At 46.3% G+C, this 12,148-nt stretch overlaps 1 protein-coding gene across 3 annotated transcripts in view; it reads left to right on the top strand.

Annotated features, from left to right (window-relative positions):
• efcab11 (EF-hand calcium binding domain 11) overlaps positions 1-1,010 on the top strand; it is a 145,784-nt gene extending 144,774 nt beyond the window's left edge. For all 3 annotated transcript variants that reach the window (XM_070877587.1, XM_070877585.1, XM_070877586.1), the window contains one exon: positions 648-1,010. In XM_070877587.1, the coding sequence (XP_070733688.1) occupies positions 648-717 (70 nt within the window). In that variant the 3' untranslated portion in view covers positions 718-1,010. The remainder of the gene's footprint in view (positions 1-647) is intronic.
• Positions 1,011-12,148: the final 11,138 nt, after the last annotated feature.

Here is a 12,148-nt window from a genome sequence, read left to right as displayed (position 1 = left end):
GTGCTCAGCGCCCTCCCGGATGCACTTCCTCCTCTTAGGGCGGTCTTTGGCCAGGGACCCCCAGGTGTCAGTGGGGATGTTGCACTTTATCAGGGAGGCTTTGAGGGTGTCCTTGTAACGTTTCCGCTGCCCACCTTTGGCTCGTAATCAACAGCAGCCTCATTGCAATCATTGAACAGTAATAACGAGCATTTATATAGACTCATAGAATGGTTACAGCACAGAAGGAGGCCATTCGGCCCGTCGACCCGGTGAGGGTCAAAGAGTAAGTTTTAAGGCGTGTCTTAAAGGAGGAGAGAGCGAGGTGGAGCGTTTTAAAGAGGGAATTCCAGAGCTTAGGGCCGAGATGGCTGAAGGCATGGCCGCCGATGTTGGGATGAAGAAAGTGGGGGATGGATAAGAGGCCAGAGTTGGTGGTACACAGAGTTTTCAGATAATTGTAGCGCTGGGAGTGACAGCCTAGATTTTTGTGCTCAAGTCCCTGAAGCGGGACTTGAACCCACAACCTTCTGACTCAGAGGCGAGAGTGCTACCCACTGAGCCACAGCTGGGGCATCTGAGGTTATCAGAGGCACTATATAAATGCAAGTTCTTTCTTTCTATTTACTGTCCTTATTTTGACTGCTCCACATTTTGCTCTGTTGCAGGGAAGTGGATCGGGATTCGGACGGCCATGTCAGTTACAAAGACTTTGAGTTCGTTATGGGCTTCGAGTAAGGGGTTAATGAATCCCGGTGTGAGGAAAGGTATTTCAGCCCTTCATCCCGTGCCCTCCGCAGTCTGCCCCATAATGGACGGAGGGTGACCTGACGAGGGAAACCATTTTGCTCAGCCAGAAATGTCATCTAACGGCGGTTTATGTATTTCATATTGTACATCTGTCTGTCGGGGTGATTCTGCAATCTGCTACCTTCAGGAGGGAGTGACACTCACAAGCTGTGCATCTCCAGGAAACCACAGCTTCATCACAATGAAAATTGAATACAATAAAGATGTCATTTTATATATTACACGTCACATGCCACAGTCTTGGTAGCGGATGCACGGCAAGTGAGCCCAAGGTGGGCAGAGGAAACGTTACAAGGACACCCTCAAAGCCTCCCTGATAAAGTGCGACATCCCCACTGACACCTGGGAATCCCTGGCCATGGACCGCCCTAAGTGGAGGAAGTGCATCCGGGAGGGCGCTGAGCACCTCAAGTCTCATCGCCGAGAGTGTGCAGAAATCCAGCGCAGGCAGCGGAAGGAGCGTGCGGCAAACCAGACTCCCCACCCACCCTTTCCTTCAACCACTCTCTGTCCCACCTGTGACAGAGACTGTAATTCCCGTATTGGACTGTTCAGTCACCTGAGAACTCACTTTTAGAGTGGAAGCAAGTCTTCCGCGATTTCGAGGGGCTGCCTATGATGATGAGCGGATGCAAACTAAGTGGTTTACCCCTCACAGCTGACATGCCACCTCCTGCCCCATAAAGCTACCACCCCTCCCAGTGTAGCACCACATCAAGGTTCTGTCCACCAGCTCCCAAGCCCCAGCCCCCAGCCCCGAGCCCTGGCCCCCAGCTCCAGCCCCAGCCCCGAAAGCCCAGCCCGCAGCCCCAGCTCCTCTCTCACCTGGTCCCCCTGACAACCTCCGACCTGCACCCCACCCGAGCCCCACTGCACAGCTAACCTTAAGTCTTGCGCCCAATCCCATACCATGGTCCCAGCCGACTTTCGGATGAGACGTTAAACCGAGGTCCTGTCTGGACACAAAAGATCCCGCGGCATTATTTCGAAGAAGAGCAGGGACGTTATCCCCGGTGTCCTGAGCCAATATTTATCGCTCAATCAGCGTCACTAAAAAAACAGATTATCTGGCCATTTATCACATTGTTGTTTGTGGGAGCTTGCTTTGCGCAAATTGGCTGCCGCGTTTCCCACATTGCAACAGTGACTACACTCCACAAAGGACTGCATTGGCTGTAAAGAGCTTCGGGACATCCTGAGGTGGTGGAAGGTGCTATATAAATGCAAGTTTTGCTTTAAGACTTATTGGCTGACAGACATGACAGCTCTAAGGAAGGGGGCCATCTTCCTTCTACTGCCCAGCAAAACATCCTCTCTCTCTCTCTTTCCTCCTCCAACTGAAAAGAATGTCTCTCTTTTGACAACTCTTTAGGGCCCTCTCTCCCACTTCTCACACAAGTCATCAGGTTCTTCCTGTCCCAACTCGCCCTCCGCTCAACAGGACGTATGTTTCTCTCTCTCTCTCTCTCGCCAACACCTACATCGATGAAGGCTGCGTCATACTGGAAGCCCTCCGACTTGAGGGGATGGTCTGGTTGCCCCTTAAATATAAGATCGTCATCCATAAATCCGATCGGGAATTCAGGAGAACCTTCTTCACCCAAAAAATGGGTAAGAATGCGGAGCTCACTACCACAAGGTGTACGTGAGGGAGAAAGGAGCGGGAGTTTGTGTTAATCGGGTGAGATGAAAAGGGGTGGGTGGGCATAAACGCCAGCATAGACCGGTTGGGCCGAATGGCCTGTTTCTGTGCGGTAAACTCGATGCAAGCTCTGTAGCTTCTGGCTCTACCGTGGCAGTATCCTGGGGCGGAGGTTGGCCCAATCACGGCTTCCGTTCTTGACAGCATGCCCGTCAGAAACATGTGCATGTTGCACAAATCAAATCGCAGGGGGTAGCCTGGAGGAGGAATTCATAGAATGCATACGGGATTGTTTCTTAGAACAGTATGTAACAGAGCCTACAAGGGAGCAAGCCATTTTGGATCTGGTCCTGTGTAACGAGACAGGAAAAATAAACGATCTCCTCGTAAAAGATCCTCTCGGAATGAGTGATCACAATATGGTTGAATTTGTAATACAGATTGAGGATGAGGAAGTTGTGTCAGAAACGAGAGTACTATGCTTAAACAAAGGGGACTACAGTGGGATGAGGGCAGAGTTGGCTAAAGTAGACTGGAAACAAGGACTAAACGGTGGCACAATTGAGGAACAGTGGAGGACTTTTAAGGAGCTCTTTCATAATGCGCAACAAAAATATATTCCAGTGAAAAAGAAGGGCGGCAAGAGAAGAGATAACCAGCCGTGGATAACCAAGGAAATAAAGGAAAGTATCAAATCAAAGACCAATGCGTATAAGGTGGCCAAGGTTAGTGGGAAACTAGAGGATTGGGAAGATTTTAAGCAACAGCAAAGAATGACTAAAAAAGCAATAAAGAAAGGGAAGATAGATTACAAAGGTAAACTTGCGCAAAACATAAAAACAGATAGTAAAAGCTTTTACAGATATATAAAACGGAAAAGAGTGACTAAAGTAAATGTTGGTCCCTTAGAAGATGAAAAGGGGGATTTAATAATGGGAAATGTGGAAATGGCTGAGACCTTAAACAATTATTTTGCTTCCGTCTTCACAGTGGAAGACACAAAAACCATGCCAAAAATTGCTGGTCATAGGAATGTGGGAAGGGAGGACCTTGAGATGATCACTATCACTAGGGAGGTAGTGCTGGACAGACTAATGGGATTGAAGATAGACAAGTCCCCTGGTCCTGATGAAATGCATCCCAGGGTATTAAAAGAGATGGCGGAAGTTATAGCAGATGCATTTGTTATAATCTACCAAAATTCTCTGGACTCTGGGGAGGTACCAGCGGATTGGAGAGCAGCTAATGTAACGCCTCTGTTTAAAAAAGGGGGCAGGTAACTATAGGCCGGTTAGTTTAACATCTGTAGTGGGGAAAATGCTTGAAACTATCATTAAGGAAGAAATAGCGGGACATCTGGATAGGAATAGTGCAATCAAGCAGACGCAGCATGGATTCATGAAAGGGAAATCATGTTTAACTAACTTACTGGAATTCTTTGAGGATATAACGAGCAGGGTGGATAGAGGTGTACCGATGGATGTGGTGTATTTAGATTTCCAAAAGGCATTCGATAAAGTGCCACACAAAAGGTTACTGCAGAAGATAAAGGTACGCGGAGTCAGAGGAAATGTATTAGCATGGATAGAGAATTGGCTGGCGAACAGAAAGCAGAGAGTCGGGATAAATGGGTCCTTTTCCAGTTGGAAATCAGTGGTTAGTGGTATGCCACAGGGATCAGTGCTGGGACCACAACTGTTTACAATATACATAGATGACCTAGAGGAGGGGACAGAGTGTAGTGCAACAAAATTTGCAGATGAGACTAAGATTAGTGGGAAAGCGGGTTGTGTAGAGGACTCAGAGAGGCTACAAGGAGATTTGGATAGGTTAAGTGAATGGGCTAAGGTTTGGCAGATGGAATATAATGTCGGAAAGTGTGAGGTCATCCACCTTGGGAAAAAAAACAGTAAAAGGGAATATTATTTGAATGGGGAGAAATTACAACATGCTGTGGTGCAGAGGGACCTGGGGGTCCTTGTGCATGAATCCCAAAAGGTTAGTTTGCAGGTGCAGCAGGTAATCAGGAAGGCGAATGGAATGTTGGCCTTCATTGCGAAAGGGATGGAGTACAAAAGCAGGGAGGTGTTGCTGCAACTGTATAAGGTATTGGTAAGGCCGCACCTGGAGTACTGCGTGCAGTTTTGGTCACCTTACTTAAGGAAGGATACACTAGCTTTGGAAGGGGTACAGAGACGATTCACTAGGCTGATTCCAGAAATGAGGGGGTTACCTTATGATGATAGATTGAGTAGACTGGGTCTTTACTCCTTGGAGTTCAGAAGGATGAGGGGTGATCTTATAGAAACATTTAAAACCATGAAAGGGATAGACAAGATAGAGGCAGAGAGGTTGTTTCCATTGGTGGGGGAGACTAGAACTAGGGGGCACAGCCTCAAAATACGGAGGAGCCAATTTAAAACCGAGTTGAGAAAGAATTTCTTCTCCCAGAGGGTTGTGAATCTGTGGAATTCTCTGCCCAAGGAAGCAGTTGAGGCTGGCTCATTAAATGTTTTCAAGTCAAAGATAGATTTTTAAGCAATAAGGGAATTAAGGTTTACGGGGAGAGGGCGCGTAAGTGGAGCTGAGTCCATGACCAGATCAGCCATGATCTTATTGAATGGCGGAGCAGGCTCGAAGGGCTAGATGGCCTACTCCTGTTCCTAATTCTTATGTTCTTATTAAGTCAATGTAAAATCCTGCTGCAACTGTACAGGGTATTGGTGAGGCCGCACCTGGAGTACTGCGTGCAGTTTTGGTCACCTTACTTAAGGAAGGATATACTAGCTTTGGAGGGGTTACAGAGACGATTCACTCGGCTGATTCCGGAGATGAGGGGGTTACCTTATGATAGATTGAGTAGACTGGGTCTTTACTCGTTGGAGTTCAGAAGGATGAGGGGTGATCTTATAGAAACATTTAAAATAATGAAAGGGATAGACAAGATAGAGGCAGAGAGGTTGTTTCCACTGGTCGGGGAGACTAGAACTAACCAATAAGGGAATTAAGGGTTATGGGGAGCGGGCGGGTAAGTGGAGCTGAGTCCACGGCCAGATCAGCCATGATCTTGTTGAATGGCGGAGCAGGCTTGAGGGGCTAGATGGCCTACTCCTGTTCCTAATTCTTATGTTCTTATGTTAAAATAAGAATGAGACCGTTGTTGCTGTTCCAGAGGGTTTTATTTCACTCTTGGCCAGATTGGGTCGATGTGCTAACTTGCAACGGGCTACATAGATGTAACTGCAGGGGTTCGTTTGATCCAGAAGGGCCAATATATCGTCCAATGAAAAATTATTAACATAAGTCAAACGTTGGAGGCAAAATTAGATGCTCTGATGGGATGGTGTGAATGTTTTGGAAAATTCCAAATTTGGATATGTATACATTTGAATTATAGAATCATAGGGCTAGACTTTCCACTTCACATCGCTGGCTAGAAATTCAGTCGCAGGGCTCCTCGGGCACTAATATCGCCCGTGCGCTAAATTTAGGGTTTTTAGCGCTGGGCCCAGCAAAATTCAGTTTCAGCGTCCCGAGCGTGGAGTGGAGCGCTGAGGGAGGTGTTCCACACGTCTCTCAGTGCGCTAGGCCGGGTGAGAAATTGAAGATCCCGCGTTAAAGAGCCGGCTTCATAGCCACCTAAGAGGGGCCTCCCTGCAACAACAAAAAAATCAGAACAAAATTCACAAAAAAACATTCCCGATACATCATTACTCACCCCAAATAAAGTTAAATCTCAAAAAAAACAAATCCAAAAATTAATCCCACTTACCTGATGCAGTCATGCCTTCCCGTAGCGCCCCAGGACAGCTCTACACGCCAGGCTTTCTCTGGCGGGGTCACTAGGGAGCTCTACGGTTGGCGAGCAAACCAAAGTTTGCTTCCGTGTCGATAGCGGGGGCGTTGCACACCGACCGGTGCCACGCTCCCGGGCGATACATCTCAGCGCCGCCGGTAACGGCACACTGAAGGTGCCAAGCAGTGCTACTGTCGACCCTCGCTGGCGCTAACCCTGTAGTGCCCCTCGCTGAGGGCACTATCCAACCGAACTTTTCCCCATAGGATCTTACAGCACAGAAGGAGGCCATTCGTCTCATCCGGCCTGTGCCAGCTCTTTGAAAGAGTGATCCAATTAGTCCCACTCCCCCTGCTCTTTCACCACAGCCCTGCAATTTCCTCCCTTTCAAATATCTATCCAATTCCCTTTTGAAAGTTACTATTGAATCTGCTTCCACCGCCCTTTCAGACAGCGCGTTCCAGATCACAACAGCTCGCTGTGTAAAATAAATTCTCCTCATCTCACCTCTGGTTCTTTTGCCAATGACCTTAACTATGTGCCCTCTGATTGCTGACCTTTCTGCCAGTGGAAAATATTTATTATATCAAAACCCTTCGTGATTTTGAACACCCCTATTAAATCTCCCTTTAACCTTCTCTACTCTCTAAGTAGGACAATCCAGCTTCTCTAGTCTCTCCGCATAACTGAAGACCCTCATCCCTAGTACATCGAATGGCGTGGAAATTCCGATGTCCCGGGCCCGTACGAAGTTTCTACGGATCCGGGAATGCATCAAAAAAGCTGGATTTCAGCACACAATGTGTACGCGCTGAAAACCGGCTTTAGATCGGGAGCGAGGATGACAGATCGGGAGCGAGGACATTTGTACAGGCATGTTTGGGCAATTTACCCAGCAAATGTCCTGAAAAATCTTGCGCCTGAAAAAGCAGGCGTATAGCCTACTGTTACATAGAAACATAGAAATTAAGTGCAGGAGCAGGCTATTCAGCCCTTCAAGCCTGCACCGCCATTCAATAAGATCATGGCTGATCATTCAAACTCTACCTCTTTCCTGCTTTTTCTCCATACCCATTAATGACTTTGGCAGTAAGGGACATATCAGGCGCAAGTGTTTTAAAACACAGAAAAACAATTGTAAAATAGGATTATAAACACATAGTTTATTGTTAAAAACCCCACTACAGTAAGTTTATTTTTAACCATAATTAAAAAAGCTTTTTTAAAAATCGGGAAAATATTTTATTTTTATAAGACATAAAAACTTTAATTTCTGTTTTTTATTTTATATTATTTTGTATGATTGCTTTTGTTCCCATTAATAGCACTGAGAACTGGTAGATACGCGAGTCTCAGTGCTATTAATGGGAACCTGTGAAATACTTACCTGATTGGCTGAGCAGTCACACGTGACTGCGTCTTCTGCGTCGGGACCCTCTGGGCGGGAGCGCGCTTCGCAGCACGGGAGGAGAAGGCCACCCCACCGGACATCAGGCCGCCTCCTGGATAACCAGGTAAATTCGTCAAAAATATCCAGCGAGGAGGCAATTGCCCGCGGGAAGAACCCCAGAGGAATTTCTGGGCCATTATATCTCCTCTGCACCTTCTCCAAGGTCTTGACATCCTTCCTAAAGAGTGGTGCCCAGATACACAATACACATACATTGTTGAATGCAACTTCTGTATTTTAATCCCATTGGCCTGGAGTTTCCACTCAGTCACGCTAGTTTTTTCGACCCAACTCGCCCAAGATCGGCCAAACTAGCACAAAGGATCACGGCATTTTAAGCGCAGATTATGTTCAACGCAAATCAAATTTCCGTGATCTTTTGCACAGGTTTAAAAAAAAACCTTGCGATGGAAGCTAGCCCCGCCCACAAAGCGGGCACTGTCCCCAGATCGAATTAATCACCGTGACGAGTTTCTGTTAATTGCGCTCGTCTGCGGACCTTCGAGGAGGCTCGAAACATGAAGGCTTTTTTTTAAAGATGAGAGGACACCAGCAGGCACGATTTAAAAGCTTTTTTTAAGCTCTGTGACAGAAGCAGGCACTGGGGATAGAAAGGAGTCGACTTCTGCAATGAGATACTGAGGCAGTGCAAAGGATCAGAGACTTGCCGTTCTCATAAAGAAAGGAAAGACAGATTACGAAAGTAAACTTGCGCAAAACATAAAAACAGATAGTAAAAGCTTTTACAGATATATAAAACAGAAAAGAGTGACTAAAGTAAATGTTGGTCCCTTAGAAGATGAGAAGGGGGTTTTAATAATGAGAAATGTGGAAATGGCTGAGACCTAAAACAATTATTTTGCTTCGGTCTTCACAGTGGAAGACACAAAAACCATGCCAAAAATTGCTGGTCACGGGAATGTGGGAAGGGAGGACCTTGAGACAATCACTATCACTAGGGGGGTAGTGCTGGACAGGCTAATGGGACTCAAGGTAGACAAGTCCCCTGGTCCTGATGAAATGCATCCCAGGGAAAAAATGATGGCGGAAGTTATAGCAGATGCATTCGTTATAATCTACCAAAATTCTCTGGACTCTGGGGAGGTACCAGTGGATTGGAAAGCAGCTAATGTAACGCCTCTGTTTAAAAAAGGGGGAAGACAAAAGGCAGATCAGTTTAACATCTGTAGTGGGGAAAATGCTTGAAACTATCATTAAGGAAGAAATAGCGGGACATCTCGATAGGAATAGTGCAATCAAGCAGACGCAACATGGATTCATGAAGGGGAAATCATGTTTAACTAATTTATTGGAATTCTTTGAGGATATAACGAGCATGGGTGTGATTGGGATAATGGAGACGTGGCTCCAGGATGATCAGGGCTGGGAACTCAACATCCAGGGGTATTCAACATTCAGGAAGGATAGAATAAAAGGAAAAGGAGGTGGGGTAGCATTGCTGGTTAAGGAGGAGATTAAGGCAATAGTTAGGAAGGACATTAGCTTGGATGATGTGGAATCTATATGGGTAGAGCTGCAGAACACCAAAGGGCAAAAAACGTTAGTGGGAGTTGTGTACAGACCTCCAAACAGTAGTAGTGATGTTCGGGAGGGCATCAAACAGGAAATTAGGGGTGCATGCAATAAAGGTGCAGCAGTTATAATGGGTGACTTTAATATGCACATAGATTGGGCTAACCAAACTGGAAGCAATACGGTGGAGGAGGATTTCCTGGAGTGCATAAGGGATGGTTTTTAGACCAATATGTCGAGGAACCAACTAGGGGGGAGGCCACCTTAGACTGGGTGTTCTGTAATGAGAGAGGATTAATTAGCAATCTCGTTGTGCGAGGCCCCTTGGGGAAGAGTGACCATAATATGGTGGAATTCTGCATTAGGATGGAGAATGAAACAGTTAATTCAGAGACCATGGTCCAGAACTTAAAGAAGGCTAACTTCGAAGGTATGAGGCGTGAATTGGCTGGGATGGATTGGCGAATGATACTTAAGGGGTTGACTGTGGATGGGCAATGGCAGACATTTAGAGACCGCATGGATGAACTACAACAATTGTACATTCCTGTCTGGCATAAAAATAAAAAAGGGAAGGTGGCTCAACCGTGGCTATCAAGGGAAATCAGGGATAGTATTAAAGCCAAGGAAGTGGCATACAAATTGGCCAGAAATAGCAGCGAACCTGGGGACTGGGAGAAATTTAGAACTCAGCAGAGGAGGACAAAGGGTTTGATTAGGGCAGGGAAAATGGAGTATGAGAAGAAGCTTGCAGGGAACATTAAGACGGATTGCAAAACTTTCTATAGATATGTAAAGAGAAAAAGGTTAGTAAAAACAAACATAGGTCCCCTGCAGTCAGAATCAGGGGAAGTCATAACGGGGAACAAAGAAATGGCGGACCAATTGAACAAGTACTTTGGTTCGGTATTCACTAAGGAGGACACAAACAACACTCCGGTTATAAAAGGGGTCGGGGGGTCTAGTAAGGAGGAGGAACTGAGGGAAATCCTTATTAGTCGGGAAATTGTGTTGGGGAAATTGATGGGATTGAAGGCCGATAAATCCCCAGGGCCTGATGGACTGCATCCCAGAGTACTTAAGGAGGTGGCCTTGGAAATAGTGGATGCATTGACAGTCATTTTCCAACATTCCATTGACTCTGGATCAGTTCCTATAGAGTGGAGGGTAGCCAATGTAACCCCACTTTTTGAAAAAAGGAGGGAGAGAGAAAACAGGGAATTATAGACCGGTCAGCCTGACATCGGTAGTGGGTAAAATGATGGAATCAATTATTAAGGATGTCATAGCAGTGCATTTGGAAAGAGGTGACATGATAGGTCCAAGTCAGCATGGATTTGTGAAAGGGAAATCATGCTTGACAAATCTTCTGGAATTTTTTGAGGATGTTTCCAGTAGAGTGGACAAGGGAGAACCAGTTGATGTGGTATATTTGGAATTTCAGAAGGCGTTCGACAAGGTCCCACACAAGAGATTGATGTGTAAAGTTAGAGCACATGGGATTGGGGGTAGTGTGCTGACGTAGATTGAGAACTGGTTGTCAGACAGGAAGCAAAGAGTAGGAGTAAATGGGGACTTTTCAGAATGGCAGGTGGGGTACCGCAAGGTTCTGTGCTGGGGCCCCAGCTGTTTACACTGTACATTAATGATTTAGATGAGGGGATTAAATGTAGTATCTCCAAATTTGCGGATGACACTAAGTTGGGTGGCAGTGTGAGCTGCGAGGAGGATGCTGTGAGGCTGCAGAGTGACTTGGATAGGTTAGGTGAGTGGGCAAATGCATGGCAGATGAAGTATAATGTGGATAAATGTGAGGTTATCCACTTTGGTGGTAAAAACAGAGAGACAGACTATTATCTGAATGGTGACAGATTAGGAAAAGGGGAGGTGCAACGAGACCTGGGTGTCATGGTACATCAGTCATTGAAGGTTGGCATGCAGGTGCAGCAGGCGGTTAAGAAAGCAAATGGCATGTTGGCCTTCATAGCAAGGGGATTTGAGTACAGGGGCAAGGAGGTGTTGCTACAGTTGTACAGGGCATTGGTGAGGCCACACCTGGAGTATTGTGTACAGTTTTGGTCTCCTAACCCGAGGAAGGACATTCTTGTTATTGAGGGAGTGCAGCGAAGGTTCACCAGACTGATTCCCGGGATGGCGGGACTGACCTATCAAGAAAGACTGGATCAACTGGGCTTGTATTCACTGGAGTTCAGAAGAATGAGAGGGGACCTCATAGAAACATTTAAAATTCTGACGGGTTTAGACAGGTTAGATGCAGGAAGAATGTTCCCAATGTTGGGGAAGTCCAGAACCAGAGGTCACAGTCTAAGGATAAGGGGTAAGCCATTTAGGACCGAGATGCGGAGGAACTTCTTCACCCAGAGAGTGGTGAACCTGTGGAATTCTCTACCACAGAAAGTTGTTGAGGCCAATTCACTAAATATATTCAAAAAGGAGTTAGATGAGGTCCTTACTACTAGGGGGATCAAGGGGTATGGCGAGAAAGCAGGAATGGGGTACTGAAGTTGAATGTTCAGCCATGAACTCATTGAATGGCGGTGCAGGCTAGAAGGGCCGAATGGCCTACTCCTGCACCTATTTTCTATGTTTCTATGGTGGATAGAGGTGTACCGATGGATGTGGTGTATTTAGATTTCCAAAAGGCATTCGATAAGGTGCCACACAAAAGGTTACCGCAGAAGATAAAGGTACGCGGAGTCAGCGGAAATGTATTAGCATGGATCGAGAATTGGCTGGCTAACAGAAAGCAGAGAGTCGGGATAAATGGGTCCTTTTCGGGTTGGAAATCGGCGGTTAGTAGTGTGCCACAGGGATTGGTGCTGGGACCACAACTGTTTACAATATACATAGATGACCTGGACGAGGGGACAGAGTGTAGTGTAACAAAATTTGCAGATAACACAAAGATTAGTGGGAA

This window comes from Pristiophorus japonicus, chromosome 4 (assembly GCF_044704955.1).
Source record: "Pristiophorus japonicus isolate sPriJap1 chromosome 4, sPriJap1.hap1, whole genome shotgun sequence".
In the NCBI taxonomy this organism is placed as follows: domain Eukaryota; kingdom Metazoa; phylum Chordata; class Chondrichthyes; family Pristiophoridae; genus Pristiophorus; species Pristiophorus japonicus.
Note: the sequence above shows the minus strand (reverse complement) of the source record. Positions and strands in the feature narration are given on the sequence as shown.